Below are 22,683 nucleotides of genomic sequence, written 5' to 3'. Positions count from 1 at the left end.
CGTCAGGAAAAGATCTGAGCGTGTGGTCACAAAGCATTATTTTCCCCCAGGGTCTCCAGGTCTCTACAAAGCAGAAGGTGTCCCCGTGGGATTTGTTTGAGGGTCAGAAGAACCCAGCTCCTCTGTCCTGGGCCTGGTTCGGGACAGTCCGGATGGACCGGAAGGTGATCAAGTATGAAGAGCAGCACCACCTCCTTTTGTACCACACGCACCCCATGCCCAAGCCCCGAAGTTACTACCTCGAGCCACTGCCCCTGCCTCCCGAGGAGGAGGAGGAAGAGCCCACATCTCCCATTTCTCAGGAACCAGAGAGGAAGTCAGCCGAGCTGTCAGATCAGGGAAAAACTGTGACCGATGAAGAGAAGAAAACAAAGGGCAGGAAGCGCAAGACAAAATCAAGCTCAAGAGCCGACGTGAGTGCGGGAAGTAGAGGGGCCTTTGGCTCCGGAGCATCTGGTAGACTTACTGGTGTCCAAGCTACATCCCTAGAAACATTGCTAAAAGAAGTAGAAGCCTCTTTGTAAGAATTATCCTAACGAGGCACCATCGTAATGAACAGAATCAGAATGATGGCTTTTGATTTTTCTTCCCCTGCTCTTCATGACTTTCATTTTAGGTTTCCATTGTGAATGATACTTAGTATTTCAGTGCCTCCTAATTTCTCAGATTTGAAACTTGAAATTTTCAGACCTATAAAATTTCATCCTCTTACATATTTTTATTATAAACCGTGTCTGAAATAGTTATTGTATTTTGGGCAGTTGATATCTGTAGTATATTAAAATAAAAAAAACCACTATTTGCTTTTCCCTAGATAAATCTTCATCTAATCTGTTGAATGGGCTGTTTCTGAGATCTCCTATTTCACCGTTCCACTTCCTTCCGTGTGTTTCCTTTACCGTAGTTTCAGGCTTTATGAAAGAGAACATGAACATGATACAGCTTCACTTCTTGTTTGCCCACTAGACTTCCTACCTATAGCAACATTTTCTTGAAAACAACAGAAATCTAAGAGATGATAATTTAAAATAATTTTATAGAACTTAAAGAATTAATCTATAAACTATCTTTCCATTTAACCTCACCTGGAAAATACTTAGAGACAATTTGAGACATTTTCCTGTGAAATTCAGGGATGTTCTTGCTATGCAGTGGAGGAATACCCACAATTCAGTGTTGAGACATCGTGATTGTTTACTGTTCACCTGTGTCAGAGCCAAAACATATCTTTATCTGTCTCACAGCTTGGAGATTAATATTATTCTAGAAATGATCACCATCACTTTTGGCTGTCACTTGAGTGTCAGTGCCATCTTTTCATATAGTCTTCCTGACAGTATCCCTTTGTCTTGAAAGGGGTGCTTAGTAAGGTGCAGGCTGCCACTCCCTGAAATCTGGGTCTCCGCACCTGTCCAGCCACACGGATGGATTTCTGTTCTTTTCAGGTGCAAAAGACCTAAAACTCATGTCATTCCCCAAGTGAGTCCTGGTCATGCCTCCTACTCCCACGCTACTGCTAAGGCTGCCTCTTCCCGCCGGGTGGAGTGCAGGTTTTATTTTTCTGAGATTCTATTTTTCCTTCATCCTCTAGGGCTAGATTGGGGGAATTGAGACATTCAGTTGTGATCCTTGGAGACTTGTAGCTGCTGTGAGGAAGGAAGAGGAAGCCCTGAGCAGGAGGCGAGGGGTGTGGGGGCGGCTGTGTTTGCAGGATAGGGGTGGAGTCCACTCCTACAGCATAGGGGCCTGAGAGCTGGAAGTAAGATCCTGTCCAGGCCTGGGACTGGTTCTGCAGTATTGTGGGCCTCTGCAGGAAGGTCCTGCCCCAGGCAGCAGCAAGGCCTTCTCAGATGAAATGACTTTGCAACTAAAGATGCTCTTTCAGCTGTGGTTGGTGGTCGACGTCAGTATTTTAAATGTGCTCTTAGTATTTTAAAACAAAGTTTAGAGAAGATGTTTTCTTCCATCTCCACTGTAGCCAAGTACTTCTTAAATCAAGGAAAAGTTTTAATTTAAATAGTTGTTTTGCGGAGAATGTATTGAGACTCCTGCCTCCCATCTTCCCTGTTATAAAAATAGCCCTATATACTGGAATAGGAGTTATCTCAAATAATGTGATATGAAGAATTTGCATTCATTTCCTGTCTGGTGTGTGGAGTTAAGTAACTTTTTGTTTTAACTTTATGTTGAAGGAGTATCCACAGAGCAACACGTACCGAGTGCCTCCTAATTACTCACCCATTTCCTCCCAGATGATGCACCACCCACAGCCTGCCTTGTGGGGCTACAACCTCATGGGTCAGCCCCAGCAGCCTGGCTTTTTCCTGCAGAACCAATCTCTTACTCCAGGTATGTGAAGAGCGTGTAGTCAGCCACTTGAGATGCCAGTGGCTTGGAGTTTTCTTTGCTTCTAACCTGAAGCCTCCCAAAACTTGGAAGTTTCAAGAGCTGAGTGCTCAGCTGACTTCTATAATTCTCTCCATTCAACATGTTTCTCCTAAAATAAGATTTTAGTCCTGGCCAGTGTTGTTCAGTGGTTAGAGCATCAGCCTGAGCACCGAAGGGTCACAGGTTCGAGTCTTGGTCAAGGGCACATACCTGGGTTGCAAGTTCAATAGCCATCCCGGTCGGGTGGCACCCAATTATGTTTCTCTCCCTCTCTCTCTCTCTCTCTCTCTCTCTCTATCTCCATCCTCCCTCCCTTCCACTCTCTTTAAAAATCAATTGAAAAAATATCCTTGGGTGAGGATTAACAAAAAAATTTAAAATAAAATAAGGTTTCAGTTACGAATTTGTAGGCCAACTTTGGAATTTTCATCTAGTGCTAGAAGGAAATTAGCCACTGATGAAAATCTTAGGCTATAAGATATAAAGGTGATCAAAGTTTTATGTTGTGAAATTTGTGTACATTTTTATCAGATATAGTTCTTACCAGCATTTTAAAAGATTAGACAGTATTGCACATGTCTTTTATCATTTTCTTATGTTTTGAATTTTAAGTTGTTTATATGGACTTAAGAAATTTGGCTCAGCAAGTGGGTTGAGATGTTAGCACAAGGAAAAGGGCCATAGCCAGAGGAGCTGTTTCTGATGTGTGCATTGCCTTGATTCAAGCCCAGGTAGATGTTATACATGGAACGAAGGTTTTCTAAATAAAAAAGCTCTAAATTAGGAAAGGATTTAATTTTCTTTCTAAAAGAAAGTTTGATTATTTTGACGTCTCAGTCTGCATATTGTTAGGATGTGCCATTCTAATAGGTAGTATTTTTACGCATTGTGTTGTGTGGCATAGTGATATTTTTAAATTTATCTTTATTGCTGAAAGTATTACAGATGGCATCCTCTTTTCCCCATTGACCCCTTCTTCCCTTCACCCGCCCCCACCCCTGAGCCCCACCCCAGGCCTTCAAGTTGAGTATGACATTTTGAGGCCTAGGGAAGAAAATATTTGATTCTTGGCTTCAAGCAGTGGAGAATCCACCTTTTGTCCTGTAAATTAGTGCCTTAGGGAGCTGGTCTGGGGGTTATAGTTCTAGGTTATAGTCTGTCTCCACCACTCTCCTGCTGTGTAATCTTAGCCAAGTCTTAAATTCTTTGTGCCTGATAATTTTACAGCTTGACCATCTGTAAAACGGATGTGCTGATGTATACCTTCACAGGGTGGGTGATTTAAGGTAAATTTTTTTTTAAATGTAGCACTCAGGCCATGGCTGGTGTTGCTCAGTGGTTAGAGCATCTGCCAGCAGACTGAAGGCTCTTGAGTTCAATTCCTGGTTAAGGGAATGTACCTGGGTTCCAGGTTTGATCCCCGGCCCTGTCGGGGCATCCAATCAATGTGTCTCTCTCACATCGATATTCCTCTCTCTTCCTCTCCCTCCCTCTCTTCTACTCTCTAAAAACTGATGGAAAAATATCCTGGGGTGAGGATTAACAGCAACAAAACGCAGCACTGGGCAAGCAGCCTGCCACCCACGGCTGGGTAAAGGGGCTGAATGTGTTCCCACCACAGGGCGGCCGCGCCTGCTGGTTGCTGTGCTGGGAGCGCTCCCTCAGAGCCCCACGGGCTCGCTGCCTCCCTCGGGCTTGGTCAGACCCCTGTCCCGGGGCTGCTGGCCACACTGCCCTCTGTGCCCCTCCCCTCCTCCATCTCTCCGTGGCAGCGGCGCTTGCTTATGTGCCACACATTCCTTTACCTGCCTGCCCCGGCCAGCTCTGCCAGGGCAGGCGTTTTTATGTTCTGTTTACTGCAGTGTCCCCAGGACTTAGAGCAGCATGTAAGCAGGCTTTAGAGGGAGGCTGAGTGAGTGAATGCAGACTACAAAGGACAAACTAGACTTAACGGGAAATGTGGAAAATCGTACACGATTGTCCTCTCTTTTGACTTTCTCTTTAATTCCAAGGTCCTTGTGAACTTTTTAGCATTTTCAACTTTGTGGACAGTAGAGTCAAGCACAGGACTATGTGAACCAAAGGCTAAGTGTGTTTCATCCTAGAGCACTGTAGAAGGGATTCGTAAGTTGGGGAACTTGGGTATCATGTAAGTCTTAGGTATGATGACATGGAAGAAAAAAATGTGATGAGAACAACTATTTATGAGGGGTTTATGTGTATGAAATAATAGATTTTCATAAAAATGTAAATCCTATGAAATTGAGGAAGAGTATGTACAACAAGCTTCCATTAACATACTATCTAGTTAAAACGCAAAACAGTGTAAAATGGTGTCCCTACACACACACACACACACACACACACACACACTCTCTCATACATCTCTACCAGTCTCCCTCTTTCTCATGTTACACACCAGTATGCTAAATTTATAAGGAAATGTGTACAAATAATAAACATCAATTTCCGGATAGCATTTGATGGGAGAGGGGAAGGAAAGTAATTGGGTAGGCATATATAGAGGTTTCAACCATATTTATTATATTTTATTTTTTTAGTTGATTCAGAGGTGTAAGATTGTAGAAAAATTAGGAAAATTGAAAGAAAGTAGACCATGGTCTAATCTTTTTTTAAAATATATATATATATTTTTAATTGATTTCAGAGAGAGCAAGGGAGAGGGAGAGAAATAGAAACATCGATGATGAGAGAGTCATCGATCTGCTGCCTCCTGCACGCCCCCTACCCGGGGATCAAGCCCACAACCCGGGCATGTGCCCTGAACCGGAATCGAACCTTGAGATCATAGGTCGATGCTCAACCTCTGAGCCACGCTGGCTGGGCCATAGTCTAATCTTTCAAAGAATGTCCATTATCTATAAAATGAGTCAATTAAGTTTTCGTGTATTAGTTCTCATTCTTGCTTCAACAAGTCACCATACCATATGTTACCCAAATAGACTTTCCATTTTTTACCAAATGATTTCCAAGTGCTGCTGAATCACTTTGTAAATAATATCGCTGATTGTGGTACTGAGTGTGTAAAAGGATATGGGTTTTTTGAGTGACCAGCTTTAAAATGTTTGTTTCCATCATATAACTTGCTTTAAAAAAAAAAAAATCTTTTGTGAGGTATTTATATAGACATTTCTATTAAGGAATGTAGACTGTGGCGGAGGAAGGGCTGGCGCCTACTTTAAAAAGTCAGCAAATGTTGAATTTTATTCCCCAGACTCTTAAAGTCATTTGACAAATTACATATGCAGAATGTTAAGATTTTCTTTGGTTTCTTAAGCATCACTATAGTCAACATTTCTTGTTTATTTTATTTCTAGCCTTCAAAAAAGATGTGTTTAACCTTTAGAATCAAGGTATTTGAAGTTCCCAAGCATTCCCAGTTTTTAAGTATTTTCGTGCCTTTGCTGTAAGATAGGCTTTTCCTTGGCCGTGGTAAAGAAGCTTAAATAGCATGAGCCTCCCATTGTTTAAAATTACAGAAGGGTTTCTAGGCCTGGCTTAGGACACTTGGCAAAACACACCAGGAACACAACACATTTTATGCAAGTAATATGTTCCTGAGGACCTTCCATAATTTAAACCCACATGCTTCCCAAAGTATGTGGACAGCTGTTTCATGCTTTTCACTTTCGCAGCTCAAGTGGGCCTCCGCGACGTCATTCAGATGTTATAATCACTCCTGCACCACCCTCCCATCCTGTGGCAATGATGCAGTTCTTGTGTAGGTTGGGGTGGTGCTTTGTTTTCCATTTTGGTCCATAAAGAGGCTCAGAAGGTGAGGTTTCTGCGTTTTGATAAAATGAGGAAAACCTGCTGAGTTCATGTAGAAAGCCCTGCCTTCTGGTTGCTTTTGTAGGTGGCTCCAGACTGGACCCCGCAGGTTCCTTTGTCCCCACCAACACCAAGCAAGCGCTGTCGAACATGCTGCAGCGGCGCTCGGGCGCCCTCATGCAGCCGCCCGCCCTGCACGCCCTCACGTCGCAGCAGCAGCTGATCCAGATGAAGCTCCTGCAGCAGCAGCAGCAGCAGCAGCGGCTCCTCCGGCAGACCCAGGCCCGGCCTTTCCAGCAGGTGTGTCCAGATCAGCAGGGTCCTCTGCTCGCATGGTTCCCGCTAGCTGGGAAGAGCGAGGGCTGTGTGGCGTGTCCTTCCCGCGTGCACACCCATACACTTGGCTGAGTGCAGGTCTCTCTCATACAGGCTTATAAATACTGTTACCATTGATCGAATAAGAACTCAAAATGTCTTAGGTTCATTTAAAACAGGTGGGAACGTTTGGCCCCCAGGCCATATACAGCTTGTGAAATCATTTGGTTTGGCCCTGCCAAGGCAACTGCAGGCGGGACTCGAAATTCAATAAATCTAGGAGCTTTTTTCATAGCTAATTTTTAAATTGATAATTTTGTATGGCCCACAAATTATGTTATAAATATTCAAATGGCCCTTAGCAAAGTCCACCACCCCTGATTTAAAGGATGCCTTAAAACAGAAAGGAGAGCTGATGACTTTTAGTCCATTAGAAGAAGCAGAACTTTCACTTGGAAGTGACCTTCGCTAAGCCCCAAGTTCTGTGCTCCCATGCATCTAGCTCTACTTTCCTGTATTATTATTGTATTTACTACTTTGAGGTTGTGTCTCTGATTCTTAGGTTTTCTCCGATAGTGCCCTGGGCAGACTCTGTTTTTATTGCATACTTAACATGGAGTATAGCAGAGAGAGAATACATTTCAAATAACTGTCAATATATGCTTATCATTCAATTCTTGATTTATATTATTTCTATTTTTATTCCCTATAACCCATTATCTTTAACTTTTTAGATGACAGTTGTTTAACAAAATAATGGTAGAGAAGTTACATAAAACTTAGTACAGACTCATGAAACCCACAAATCTATATAAATACATTAAAATAAAGAAGAGGGAGGGGAGATTGTGATTTCTTTTTCTAGTTTCTATATACTTTTTGTGTTGCCCAATTTTTCTTAAAAATTGTATTATTATGATGATGATAGTAATAATATTATTTATAAGCAGCTAATGCTGATGGAGCACTTACTATTTGCCAACACACTTCCAAGCACTTATAAGTGTATTAGCTATCTTAAATATCATGACAGTCCTATGAGTTAGGCATTTTTATGACCCTCAAAGGACGTAGCCAATCTTCAGGTATATCCTGCTCTAAGAAAAACCACAAAACTTTCAAATTGGCAAGAAATTCTAATGCTTTTAAAAACATTCTTTGTACTTTGCATAAGTTTCTATGCATATCTCCATTGTATAATGTACTGTACTTGTGCGTTCTGTCCACTTAGTGAGGTGGAGTGTTGGGGGAGAGAGGGTTATGCATTCTTAAAAATGCTTCTTTTTTTACCTGTATTATAAAGACAGGGAAGAGGAAACTACTTGAATTGCATGTGAGTGCAAACAACAGTCACTATGGTTTGTCTCTCTCTGGCCTCCAGTGATTCAAATTTCCTGGGTGTCAGGCAAGATGGGCCTAAGCTGCTTCTTACACAGAAATGATGAAGATTTGATTAAAATATTTTAAAAGTGTTGATTTTGCTTAAATAAGCAGCATGTTTGGAACTGTGTAAAACCTAAGTGGTATTTTAGTTTTTATTGGGGATGATTGTTTTATTTCTTATCAAGATAAATTAAAATTTTACTAGAAGTTGAGTAACCATCCCACTAATTTAAGTAAAATTTGCCCTCCAATAAGGTTATGTAGTTGTTCATGTCTACCTTTTTACTAAAGGTATAATTTGCCTTATTAATAACCTACTTTTAAACTGTTACTGCTAACTTCAGTTTTGAATTGATCTAAGTAGTTTCTAGTATTGGGAAAGGTTGCTGGGCAATTTATAGGTAAACGCGCCTGTCCTCATGTAGCCGTGGCAAGCAATTTCCCCTAATTTTTTTAAAAAAAGAATTTAATAGAATAATTTGCATATTTGGAGAAGGCAGGCTTATGACCCAAAGTGTACCTGGAGGACCCCATTGCTGCCATGCTTCCTCTAACCATTCAAAAATGCCTGACTCAACTCTCTCACGCCACCTGGAGTTACACTGCTTGCAATAATAGTTACCTGATAGTTCTTTTTCTGATTCTTTTGTACCAGCTCTGTCACTTGTTGGGGTTTTCTTTCTTTCTTTCCTTTTTTCTTTTCCTTGTGCAAAATCAGGAATCCCTTCTTCAAGCAGTAAAAGCTCAACTTCATGACACTGATTGTATAATATTCCCTCCCCTCCTCCCCCATGTTCTTTCCTAACAGTTGAAACTTGCTTTAGCATCTGGAGGGCTCTCAGAAGCAAATGCGTTTTTTCTCAGTCCCCATTCTTCTTTTTTTACTTCTTTTTTTCTGTATCTACTTTTTTTTTTAATTTATCTTTATTGTTGAGAGTATTACAGGTGTCCCATTTTTTCCCCACCAATTCACCCCCTCCACTTCTCTCCCACCTCCTCCCCAGGCCTTCATCCCATTATTAACTGTGTCCATAGTTTATGCATATAACTTCTTTGGTTAATCTCTTCCCACCCTCCACCCCCCTTCCCTCTTTCCTCTGAAATATGATCTCTGTTGCATGTGTCAATATCTCTGGATCTATTTAGTTTGTCAGATTCTTTTGTTCATTAGCTTCTCCTTAAAGAAGACACTTCAACATTTCTTGTAGTGCTGGTCTGGTGGTGATGAACTCCTTTAGCTTTTTCTTATCTGTGAAGCTCTTTATCTGACCTTCAATTCTAAATGATAGCTTTGCTGGGTAGAGGAATCTTGGTTGTAGTTCCATGTTTTTCATCGCTTTGAATATTTCTTGCCATTCCCTTCTGGCCTGCAAAATTTCTGTTGAGAAATCAGCTGACAGTCCCATGGCTGCTCCCTTGTAGGTAACTAACTGCTTTTCCCTTGCTGCTTTTAAGATTCTTTCTTTGTCTTTAACCTTTGGCATTTTAATTATGATGTCTCTTGCAGTGGGTTCCTCTTGTTTGGGACCTTCTGTGCTTCCTGGACTTGTAAGTCTATTTCATTCCCCAGGTTGGGGAAGTTTTCTGTCATTTTTTTCAAATAGGTTTTCAATTTCTTGATCTCTTTCCTCTCCTTCTGGCACCCCAATAATACGAATGGTGGGCCTCTTGAAGTTGTCCCAGAGGGTCCTTATGCTATCTTCATATTTATTTCTAGATTCTTTTTTCTTTTTGCTCTTCTGGTTGGGTGTCTTTTGTTTCTTCATGTTCCAAATTGCTGATTTGATTCTCAGCATCTTCTACTCTACTGTTGATTCCATGTAAATTATTCTTCATTTCAGTTCGTGTAGCCTTCATTTCAAATTGGTACTTTATTATGTTATCGATTTTCTCAGTTATTTCCCTAATAGTCTGCTTAAACATCCTTATAATCAAAATTCTGAACTCTGTATCTGTTAGCTTGTTTGGATCTATTTCATTTAGTTCCCCTTCTAGAGATTTCTTCTGTTCTTTCCTTTGTGACATGTTTCTTTGCCTCCACATTTTGGCTGCTTCCAGGTGTTTGTTTCTATGTATTTGGTAAAGCTGCTATGTCTTCTGGAATTTGTAGAGTGGCTTTGTGTAGTAGGTGTCCTGTAGGGTCCAGTGGCTCAGCCTCCTCAGTCACCTGAGCTGGGCCTTCTAGGTTCTGCCCTGTGTGGGCTCGGTGCACTGTCCTGTTGTAGTTGAGCCTTGGTTGCTGTTGGCGGCACTGGGAGGAATTGACCCCCAGACCAATCAGCTGTGAGGACCAGCTGCAACTATGGTCAGAGAGCTGCTGTGTTGGAGACACCCCTATGGAGCAGGATTTACTTCAGTGGGGCTTTGGTGTTCACCAAGGTCACCCGTTGAGTGTCACTCGTGGATGTGGTAGGGTTATAATCCAGTGTGATTGAGTCTAACCCCCAGGTGCACTGTCTCTGAGGCCTCCCGGGAGGTGTAAAGTCAGCCTGTGCCAGTGCCTTGCCCAGGGCCACCCAGCATGAGCTACACAACAAGCTGTAGATAGCTGCTACTTTTGCTGGGCTTGGAGGTGCCCAGGAGAGGCCAAGCTATGAGCTAATGCAGCTGCCGATAGTGCCAGGCCTGGGGCCACTTATCAAGCCCTATGGGGCCTGCTGCTGCTTGTTTGAGAGATTTTAGGAAAGTCCCAAACATGAGGCTCAAGAGGCCACTTGCACAGAAAAGCCCCTGGAAATGGCCTGAATGAGCTGCAGGTGGGGAGGGGCGGGGCCTCCGGGAATCACAGGGCGGGGCCAAAGGTGTGAGCCAGGTGCTGGCGACTCAAATATGGCGCCTGCCTGCGGGCTGTGCGGGGAGGACTTGCCACAGGAGCCATGGCCTCCGCCAGCCCTTCTGCCTGGGAGGAAGCCGCCCTCCACCTCTCGCCCGGATCTCAGGCAGGTTAGTTCCTCCCCGAGTGTCCCGGGTCCTTTCAGGCTGCTGCCCGGCGCTGGGCTCAGAGGGAACGTCCGAGTGAATCCGTGCGCGGGCCCGTTAGAGGAGCTGCTGGGGCTCCCGCAGCCTCCGAGACCCTCAGCGACAGTCCCCGAGGGTTTCACAGCCCGGAGTTGTGGGGACGTCTCTTCCCGGCCCTGGAGCCCTGGGCTGGGGGCCTGCTGTGGGGCTGGGACCCCTCCCTCCTCTGGGAAACCTCCGCCGCCGAGATTCCCTCCCGGGTTTAACCCACGGCACCGGGTGTGGGCCTGGGGCTGTGTGTCTGGGATTCAGCCCCGACCCGCCCGCGTCTCCGCCCCTCCTCCCGGCCTCGCTGCTCCTTCAGTTCCCTGGTTGCGGGGCTTCTGTGCAGCCGGATCTCAGGAGGCTCTGAGTGATGGTTGCTCTGTATTTTAGTTGTAATTTTGATGTGGTTGCGGGAGGCGGGGGTGCAGCTGTTACCTGCGCCGCCATCTAGTTTCTCCTCCCTCTCAGTCCCCATTCTTAAAGTGCTGGAGAATTGAGGAAGACGGTATTCCTGTAAGGAGGAGAATTGCTCACGTGGTGCAGTCACCAGGTAGATGGTCCTCCACAGGGTAAATGAGATTTGTCTGTAGCCTCCTCGGGAGTGCCTGCACCTGGGAGGGTCTCCTAGTAGTAGGTCATGTATAAACTGTTCATACACCTGAACCTCACTGAATGTATTGTGGCAGAAAAAATTCTTGTGCTAATCTTTAAAAATCTAGAATAAAAACAGAATTATGTGGAATATAACTGATATTGACAAATTGTTTATTATACGATTCTGGATGCAATTAGTTCTTTTTCTAATAAATATTGACCTGTGTTCTTCATGGTAGGAAATGATAGAGAAACGCTGATACTGATTTTGGCAGGAGTGTTTTCTCAGGTTAAATGCCTATACATAATGTGACTCTCAAGCTACGTAAGAACTTTTATGGTTTTTGTTTTTTTCTTTCAATTTTTGCTTATCTCATAGAGAAAGTGAAATCGATATCATTTTTCTTCTTATCTTGGCAATTTTCTAATTACAGAAATCTATTTTCTTAAATGTAACATGTGTTGGGAATTTTCACTTATCTTTCTTTACCTTTAAGATTGATCTTGGGCCAGGCCAGGTGTGGCTCAGCGGTTGATCATCGACCTAGGATCCAGGAGATCAGGGTTCGATTCCCGGTCAGGGCACATGCCCAGGTTGTGGGCTGCAGCTGATCAGTGACTCTCTTATCATTGATGTTTCTATCTCTCTCTCCCTCTCCCTGAAATCAATAAAGATATGTTTGGAAAAAAAAAAAAAATTGATCTTGGAATTTAGCAGATGCCCTTTTTTTAATCCTCACCAAGGATATACTTATTGATTTTAGAGAGAGAGGAAGGGGAAGGGGGAGAGAGAAACATTGATGCGTTACCTCCAGCACGCATTCCGACCAGGGATTGAACCCACAACCTAGATATGTGTCCTGACTGGGAATTGAACCCGCCACCTTTTGGTGTATGAGACGACACTCCAACCAACTGAGCCACCTGACAGGGCAGCAGATGCTTTTAAAGATAGACTAATGTCTCCAAGCCTTGGATATGACCTCTCCCTAGGCCAGTTGTCTGTGACCCTCTTGGTCAGGCATTGGGTCTTAAAATATTTTGTATCATCTTTTCATGTCCTGAGCATAGGGTAGAAATCTATGAGATGTTTATTAAGTGCATTCGTATTTTTAGCAGCTGTTTCTAAAGCCTAGAGCTTCCTGGCAGCCTTGATCCTTAGCAGTCTGACTATTATCCACAGACTCACCTCCTAGTTGTGGCTCTGAGTGCTTCCAGAAACTTTGCTCCCAGCAGTCACCTGTGATAGTTGTTTTGAAAACCTAGATGGGGTGGGAGGACATAAATTCCTGGTTTCTGGAGATGTCTCAGAACTTGCGGAGCCCCCCTTCACCCCTTCCCACCTGAGGAGAGAAGTTAGTGTATGTAGGAATCATCTAGTCTAGGTGGTGCACAATGCCTTTCAGAAGACCATCATGAATTCTAATTCTGAGAAACTGAATAGCAGCTTCAGCTGGTCATGGAAGTTTCTGTTACAGACCATCCTGTATTTCCCCAGGAATGTATTAAGACGTTGGTATAGTGTCTAGGAAATGGGTGCTGAATAGCATCGATACTGTTAGGTATTTTTAATCAAATTATTTGACATAATGATTGTTCTATAATCAAGTGTATTTTCTTTCAGCTTTAGTGCACATTAACATGCATAAAGACGTTTGGGAAGAAAACCTGTTTTCATTCTTAGTTACAGTCTTCACCTGATGACTCTTCATTCCTTACCCCACGTCCCTTATTAGACTTAGTGCAGTTACTGTTACCGTTCTGTGCCTCACAGCCTTGTCTCTACAATGGAGCTAATGCAACACTTACTTTTTAGGGTTCTTGTGAAATTACTTAATACACTTAACAGCCCTTAAAATAGTGGCTGGTTCATAGTAAGTGCTCAAAAAATGTTAACTGCCATAGTTACCATCACTGTTTTATTAGTATTATTTTATGGTTGTATTATTTCACAGAAAATTCCTGTCCGTAAAAATAATCTTTATTTTCTTAAGTATGTTAAGGATTAAAAGAGAAGCAAACACATTAAAGGCTTTACTTTTTTAATTACATTAATTATCCCTAATAAGATGGGTGCTCTGAGGTCCCCAGTAAGGGAGACCAGTAAAGAGGATGTTGCCTAGTGTTGGTGAACAACAATAGCCATTTGGTTTCTTAGACCTGTGTGTTTTTAGTGTCTAAAATTCTGTGATAAAAACTTTAGGGGGGCTGATTCCAATTTTAGTATTAAAAATATCACTGTATTCTCTTTTCTACATAGCCTATGAGAACTATCACAAAATACAGAATATTGGTTATAACATGAAAAATGCTGCTTAAATTGTGTCCCAGTCACCTTTTTCATATCCAGTATTTTTCTTCTATCAGAAGGAACTTCCTTCCTCACCCCCACTATGTCCGTCTTCTGGGGAATGGGCCTTTTCACACAGGAAAAGGACAGTTTTATGCCTTGGATTATATGGTATCACTTTATCCTGATTTCTCCCTTTAAGTGCACAAAATCATTTTGTGTAATAATCAATGCCAGACAGTTTAAGAGTCAAAGAAAACAGACAAAGATATATTGGGCTTAAATTGATGGGGACAAATTTTGGAAGGAAGCAATTGGTTACAGATTACAGGTAATAAATCAGAAGGATTTTCGTGACAGTAAAGAGGGAGATTTCTGGCAGCAGATAGAAATGATGTGCCCAGTTATAGCTACTGGTTACTGTAAGAATACTAATTTGTCACCAGTGGAGCAGGCGCCTTTATTGTGTGTCCAAATAAAGGCTTTAGGTAACTTAATGAAAGAAGAGTGGCTAAGTCAGAGCCTCCCAGACTTGTTAGCTCCTTGGCAAAAGTGAACCTCTAACTTCTTAAAAACATGCCTCTTGAATTGACGAAGCCCGTTTGAGATGATTAATCAAGGTTTTGTCTGGTAATTGATCTCCTACCCTGCAGATGTGGTGCCACCTTGGAACATCTGTGTCCTTCCTTTGCTCTCTCTCCTGCTCATTCTCTAGCCGTGTGTTCCAAACATGCAGATAAGACTAGAAAGTAATACAGGAAACACTGAGGAACTTACCACCTAGTTTTATTTAAAACGTTCTGCCATATTTCCTCTAGGTGATTTAAAAAAATAAATCATTACAGATATGGATGAGGCTCCTTGTCTCCTCTCATGTCCCTCTTTCCTAAAAAGAGGTAATCATCATGAATTTAGCGCTTTTCCTTCTTATGACATCCTTATACTTTTAGTCCATGTTTCTACATTCATTGACATAAACATTTTATAGTGTTATTTTCATATTTGAAACTTTGTATGATAATCTCACGCATGTGTTATTTCACAACTTTTATATTTTGACCGATTTTGAATTACATTAACTTTATTACACCTGGTTTTCTTCACATTTGTTCTGTTGGATGCTGTTCCATTGTGAATACTAACAGTTATCCATTCTCCTTTTGGGGTCATTTAAGCGATTGCCAATTATTCCTGTTAACAGTGCCACAGTAAACATTTTTGTCTGTTTCTTCTCTGTGTTTGGAGAGGTTTCGGGTATGTACTTGGAAGTGGAAATGCTGACTTGATTTCCAAAGTGATAGTGATTCCTGTCAGTTATGAGTGTTTTCCTTTCTCCACGTGCTCACCAGCCCTTGACAGTGTCAGCCTTAATTTTCTCCTTCAGAGCAGGTGAAATGGTATTGTATTATGACATTTTAATTTGCATTTCCTAATTACCTGTGAGTTTAGGCATTTTTTATAACTTTACTAAGTATTCAAGTTTTCCCTTCTATAATTTTCCTAATTGTATAATTTGAGCATATTTCAGAATAATTTGATTTTTATTCGATAAAGGTAGGTAAAATAGTCTTGCTGAAACATATCGTGCATTTTGACAATTGTCTTTAATGCATTTACTCAGAGTGTAATTTATAAACATCTCAGTGACAAAAAATGAACATAAGAGGACAGACACCACTGAACTAGTAAACGTGTCCTAAAGCCTTTTATTTTGTTCTTTGGATGGAAATCGTGTCAGGGAAGCAGGTGCTCTGCTTATTGCTTATTATCTATTGTTTCTGTATTTATTTGAATGATAAGGAAGGTGCTCATTTTATTTGCTGAAATTGTGATTAGTGACAAGAATGATCTATAAGATATGTGTACAGCTTGGTTTTTATAAGAGAGGGGAGCCAATTGGAGTGGAAGGTGAGAGAATGGGTCACTAATACAAAGGTGGTTGTTGGGTTTAAAGACAAATGTGCAGGTGCAATGAATCATGTGCGTACACCTAAAATGACTAGAACAGGTATTATTTGCTTGGAAAATTCCTCCTATAACTTCTAGTCTTTAGTATAGTAAAATATTTTTTTCTCTTAGGATTGAGAAGCCTTTGTCTCATTTCTATGTCTAAAACTCAGCAGAAAAATTTTAATATCTCACACAAAATGTCACTTAGAATCTGTTTATTAAAAATGATTAAACAAGGGAATTATTTACCCAAGAAAAGGGAATTTTCCCAAGCATTCAGATCTCTTTCCCTGTTAGTGCGTAAACATAGGTGGCACTATAAATACTTGTCTGTTGTGGTTGGTTGAAAGTGTGGCTCACCGAAGCTGTTTTCCTTTTCATTCACTGGGGCCAGCGCTATCCAGTTACATCCTCCAGTAATAAGTGACCTCCTGGCTGGCTCACTTAATGTCCTGTCCATTCAGTGTGACCCCGATGTCCTGAGCTGTCCTACTGGCTCCAGACCAGGAAGGTCGCCAGCTCCCTGTTCTCGGGGGAGCAGCCCCCCTTCGCTACAGGAGGTGTCTGTGTGATCCCTCTTCTACCTCTTTTACGGCACCGTTTAACCCCAGGCTGTGCTGTTCATTTGATATGAATATTACCCTATTGTTTTCAGTGTCCCAGACTATGGTGGTATCGTTTGGCATATAAATTGATAAAACTTCTATAGGGCCTGGGTTTTTTAATCTTGACTCCCTGCAACATTGTTTTAAAGTGAACTATTTCGTGTGTGTTTTGGCTACCCACATCTTTAGGCTGAAAAATCTTATCTGTATTGTCTGCCGTTTTCTTGCTGTCCCCTTTCTGTAGGACTTCTGTAACTCTGCTGTCTCCCTTCTGGAAGACTTTGACAACATAATGGTAACACCCCTGCTGCCATTCCTTTTTCTTTCTTTTTTTTTTTTTAAGTAAACTTTTATAGCATTACCCTTTGAACATCAAAATGAGAAGCGGGTTGTTCTATAGCTGGTAATATAGTCTTCATTTCACCATTACTCCCTTGGTTTCTGTTTGAGACTAACACAAATCATGAATGCATTGACCATGTTCAATTTAATGGCATTTATTTCTGAAAGTTTTCCCCTTTGATTGCCTCATGATTTTCATCATATATGTGTATGGTATAGAAACCGATGGACGTTCATGACCTGGGCTTGGGAGCATAGACCAGTTTGTGCACCTTCATCTCAGTTCCAGTTTCGAACCCATCTGTTTCCGAGCTCTTGCTTCTCTCCGTGGTAACCCACATCATTAGTAGAGGAACGCATGGCATGCTGACTCATAGGCCAGTGCAAGATAATGAAGACTGTGGTTATGAAACATACCCCTCTCATCACATCCCACTCACTGGCTATTCCAAAATTCGCAACAGAACACATCATTTCTATTTCCTTTCTGGTTTGGAGAATATGCCTCTGAGCATAGGTCTTGTGCATGCATGTCCTAAGACTTCACCTCTGCTGCTTTGCCTGGGCTAGCTAAGAATGCATGTTTCGCATTAAATTACTTATAGGTTTCTGTATCAGGTAGCCAACTTACAACATTAACCCAAGAAGCATTAGAATAAAAAAGAGCACACATCTCAGATGTGAATGTAAGTCAACTCGTTTCACTGCCAATTTAATGGGTAACATTTTCTGTGCATTGGTGAAAATGTCCTTAACTACATAGTCAAGCTCTGAAAATATTTATGTTATTAAATACTTGTTACATAGGCAATTTTTTAAGTCATTTCTGCAAAGGAAAGTTTGGAGACTTTTCTGAAAATTAATTTTTCTATCAATTTTTTTTTGACATTGTACAGAGAGCACGTGAGGTTTTTATTTCAAAACTTGAGTTACACATTGTTAAATTTAATACTATTTTGGGGGTAGCTTATATTTATTGTTCAGATAATGTAATTCAGATAGAAAATAATTCGTATTGATTTTACTTTAAGAAAAATAGACAAAAATATTTTGTCATGTATTTAAAGTTGAAAGGTTTTATAATTTTTAATATCCATTCAAATTAATAGAAATATGTAGAAATATGTACATATATATCCTTTTCACCTTTCTTACTTTTCTTAAGAATGTTCCACTATTAGAACTTCAATGAATGTATATACTCAACCAATCATTATATTCATTATTTATAGACATATTAATAGAATATATTGTAAAGTTCATTATTGTGTGAGTTGTGCTTATTTTAGAATGAATCCTTTTGTTCCAGCAGTTAAACTTACTGTTAATTGATTCTCAACCAATTTATATTTGATGTGAAAGCTTTATAGGAGAATCAAGCATAGCTGGTGGTGTAATTATAGAATTTTCTCTATAGTCTGAAATCAAAATACACCAATATGATGTGAAGACCATCATTTCTGGTTCACACCATGTGTTTTAGCCTTGAGCACCCTTACTCAGTACCTGCCAAGCTAATATCATAAATAAAACCCTTTTTGCTAGATGACTCATAAAACATGACCCACTGGTTTTCATTGGGTGACTTTTAGTATTATTCCTAAATCAGCATTTTCAGAAACAGAGTACAAAAGCTGTTCTTATAGGTACAACTCATCTCCCTACCTGCATCCCTGAGACACTACTGGAAAAAAATTATTACAGTGAATAGAGCGGATGGGAGATTCCTGGCCTGTGCTGCTGCTGGTTACAATGCTGGCTGCCACGGGGTGGGAGAGCGATCTGCAGCGAGGGGTGAAGAGAACAGGACTCTGAAGAATGAAAATCATGTTTGAGGATGATTATCGATTTTTAACTTACTAGATCCATTAACTTCAAATTATACAAAAGGCCTTTGTGTCAACATCCCTTTGAGCTCGGATACCTCTCTTGTCTAACAAAAAATAAAGCAGTAGAGAAAATTGTTCTTACAAAGCCGGGAAAATGAATCAGTATTGAACAGCACGGCTTTTTTAGAAGTGTTTAGAAAGTGGGATTTTTTTAAAATATAATGGGTTTATATTTCTCACACAGAGACAAGCCCAAAGCAAAGTGCATGAAAGCAAACTGGAGAGACCACACACAGGAATTTGCCTCTGGCAGCAGTGTAGGGATGGGTCCCTGTAATTACTGGAACTTCCCAGATAGCTGGGGCTTATTCCTGTAGCACAAGGAATCCACGGTGCCTGTGTCTGGGAGCTGGAGCCAGGGCACCACGTGTATGTTTTCTCTCAGTGATGTGCTCAAAGTCATGGCACCTGCCTGGACACATGGCCTCCTGAGCTGTCCTTTGCACCTGTAAAAAAATACAAAGTTACTGTTGCCTCTGATCATTTCAGTTAAACAGAATAGGTCAAGATGGGGTAATTGAGCCAATCTCAACATATTAATGCAGGTGGAAAGAAGAAATCATTAGAATAATAGATGCTAAAAAGTAAATTAAAAATGAGTTTTTAAAACAAAAGATGGTACTAAAAATATGGGCAATTAGAAGGCACTTGGTAAACTACCTTATGCTTGATTAAAAATATAATACGGCTTAGGAGATTTCCTGGAAATAACAGCTGCATGAGTGATGTATAACTAAGGTGACCGAGCGTCTGTTTGCCAGGTGTGGCCCCACTCTGCACCTGGTGCCCTGGCCTGCCCCGGTTTGGGGGATTAGTCCCTTCTTGATTAAATGCAGTAAAACCGCCCCCACCAACAGTAAAACCTGTTACTAAATCTTCTGTGGTTTCCTTGCTTGTTTTCACATTATGATCCTCCTTGAGCATTTGTAAGATCTTTCAAGGGACTAAAGAACTTACTCTTTCTTCCCCAACAAATGGAAATATTTCTACAAATGGAAATAATGCGTTCCTGGTGTTATTCTGGGGGAGGAAAAAAAACAAAGAACAGGAGGAGGCCATTTCAGCTTGGTGGGTGAGGTGGGGTGTCTTTTTAAATTAGGGCAACATGGTGCTAACACTGTTCGCAGAGCACCCGGAGAGCGCCAGCCAACTTGGGGTGCCCCTGACTCCTCCGGGAGGGTGCACGAGTCAAAATCACTGCCCCTGCACTGGGCAGGCGGAGGGAGGGAGCACAGCCGTCCGCAGGTGGAGAGCCAGCCTTGGGGGGGGGGCGGTTTGATCGAGGACATGTGACGTTCAGAGTTGAACGCTGATTTGAAATTTTTGGTCCTTGTCTTGCTTCTTTTGAAGTTACAGCGCTTTTTCCTTGAATGTTAGTTTAGTGATTTTTAATGTAGAATCGTTTTTAATTCATGTTTTAATCTCCACAGTCTCAACTGTTATTTGTCAATAAGAGTGTAGCCCAGTAACTCAGATTCTTACCTGTTAGTATCCTAGTTTCTCCCACATGTAAGTCATAGTTTGTTTCGTAAGTTTTTCAATAGGCAAAGAGAGAGAAGAGAGTTAGGTCTGTTGTATGAATCAGTGTGCAGCTGTCACATACAGATCTTATTTCCTTCCAAACCAGACTCGGCCGGGGTATTGCAGGTTACGCATGGATCTCAAGATTCCAACTCACACATAGATAATTCATTTTTCTTCATTTCTTTAAAAATGATAATATATATATGTTTGTCCCCACAAAGAAGCACAGCATTATGTTTCAGGGACCTCCTATGACGCTGTCAGGGAGCACTGATTTGAGGAGTGGCATTTAAAGATCTGGTTGATTTAATGCCACTGCTTGGCATAGTGTTTGGAAAATCAAATGCCATTTGGGTACTTTGGGGCAATGGTTGTGGGCTCCTGATGGCCTCACAACCATGGCAGGGGTTCTCATAGAGGGATTTGCAGCAGTTTTTCTTAGACACAGAGAGAGATGTAACTGCACTTAGATTAATCAGCTACAGGCTGAGGGTATCTTTATGGAACCCTGTTTTGGAAAGTGAGATTCTTGCTGAAGCTGTTATATGCAGATACCATAGTAGATGCTCTCAGAAATGCATGTTTGGTCCGCGTATGAGTGGGTGGTCACCTTAGGAGAGGCTGAAACTCTTAAAGGCCCCAAGTGATTTCATGTGGGGATCAGAGAAAGAGCTTTACTGCCTGGTGTGTACATTTTATTTCAATACTTTCAGTAAGGCTCAACAGAGATTCTCCTTTTGGTTATTTATTGGGGTGAGTTTAAGAGGCTAGTCGTCCCTGAATAATAAGCACCAAATGAGGTTTTAAGTATTTTCATCTTTCGTGTCACATGTAGAAACATCTCATCCTCATGGAAGAGCCCTGGACTTCGGAGTGAGACTTACCTGAGCTCAGGTGGTGGCTCGGCCAGGTCTGGTTGGGTGAACTCACTAAGCAGCATGAGCTCCTTGCCCCCAGCTTTTCCTCACTGAAGAAAATGGGGTGATGCTCCCTCCCTGCAGAGTCCCATTAGAAAATGGGAATAAGAGCAGGAAGCCTGGTCCCTGGCATATTATAGATGTTTAGTACATCTTAAGCTAAAAGTTAATCCCTTCTTCCTGTTAGAAATATCTATACTGCTTTCTAAGAACATGAAAATCTTTTATATAACTATAATTTACCACTTTTAAAAAATGAGGACATCTATTATATAAAGCAATAGTAAAATATCCTAGGATAAAGTCATTCTTTATAATTAGTGAGTCCTGGAAAAACCCAGGGATGGTGGGAAGCTAGGCCTTCCTGTGGTTGTTGCTGCACGCTTCCACGAAGTAGCTTCTGACGCCAAACATAAAATAATGCTGCTTTTCTGAATATACTTATTTTCCTAAGGCCAAATGGTATTAAATGAAGACCTTGAACAGATGTTAATTGGTTTTATTTATATTGCAGTTGTTTAGAATTGTATTAGCTGTTAACTTACACATTTTTATTGATTGTATTTTAACAGATTATTAGTCATAGGAAATGCCAAATTCATTCATTGAATTCATGGCTAAATAGGCATATTTTAGGTCACTGTAAAGAAAGTATTAAAAAGTTATGAAATTCGTATATAGCATTTGTTTCTCCCACATGTGACCTTTCCTTTATGGGCACAGGCTGGTGCAACTGTGGGGTCTGAGATTTCACAATTAGAGCCTCATGACTTTCACTCCAGGGAGGACATGTGTCCCCTGGCGAGCACAGGAACCCTGCCTCGGAGCCTCTGATGAGCAAACCACTGATGTTACGGCTCATAATCATGTCTGTACGCTACTGTTGGGGACATCTGTGGTCTTCTTTGGAAGACAGTAAGTTCAATAGTCTTTACACACATAGGAAATTGATGAGAAATCAGATACTATGAGTCTGGAAATCTGCAAGTTCTGCTTTCACACAATGACATTTGGTGTCATGGGTGATTGGGGTTATTAAGCAGGAGCTCAAACCAAGTCCTTGCTGTCGTGATCAAGAGTTTGCCTTGGCTTTGTTTTCCAGGGCCAGCCGGGGGACCAAGCTGCTCTCTTTGCTGCCCATGCACGGCCCTCCCCTCAGCTCCCCCAGTACCCAGGGCTGCAGCAAGCACAGGTACCCACACTGGCTCACAGAGGCTGTGGGGGTTTTCATCTCTTTGTCTAAGGTGGGAAACCGAGTAAAGAGGGTTTCAGCTGCCTTTCGGGGTCTGGAACTCAGTGACTCCTGCTTATCAATTATAATTATGGCATTTCAACAAAACATTCCCAGTGATTGCTGAACAAGTCTCAGGATTGATTAATTTAAAGAACACACACATTTTAGGAAACTCTTGAAGACATAAATAAACCCAAACCTCTATTAATGATGATTGTAGATATTGAAATGTTTAACAGTCTCAAAGTACTTATGTTACAGTATATAATGACGTAATCCGTGATTGAATTTATCAGAGTCAAAGATAGCTTCAAAGAGGAATATTGTACAATGAAAGATAACTGGCCTTGGAACCAGACCTTGGCAAAATTCTTGGCAACTTACTAGCTGTGTAACATTGTGCAAGTTACTCCGAGCCTTGGTTCCCCTCTCTGTGAACCGGAGGGGGCATCGTGAG

At 41.5% G+C, this 22,683-nt stretch overlaps 1 protein-coding gene across 1 annotated transcript in view; it reads left to right on the top strand.

Annotated features, from left to right (window-relative positions):
- The window catches only part of MED12L (mediator complex subunit 12L), a 322,191-nt gene that overhangs the window by 278,383 nt on the left and 21,125 nt on the right, over positions 1–22,683 (top strand). The window contains exons 36-39 of the mRNA XM_081137804.1: positions 51–413; positions 2,193–2,349; positions 6,266–6,480; positions 22,095–22,184. Coding sequence (XP_080993930.1) covers positions 51–413; positions 2,193–2,349; positions 6,266–6,480; positions 22,095–22,184 — 825 coding nt within the window. The remainder of the gene's footprint in view (positions 1–50; positions 414–2,192; positions 2,350–6,265; positions 6,481–22,094; positions 22,185–22,683) is intronic.

This window comes from Miniopterus schreibersii (genome assembly GCF_964146895.1).
Source record: "Miniopterus schreibersii genome assembly, chromosome: 5".
Lineage (NCBI taxonomy): Eukaryota > Metazoa > Chordata > Mammalia > Chiroptera > Miniopteridae > Miniopterus > Miniopterus schreibersii.
This window is presented reverse-complemented; position numbering and strand designations above follow the sequence as displayed.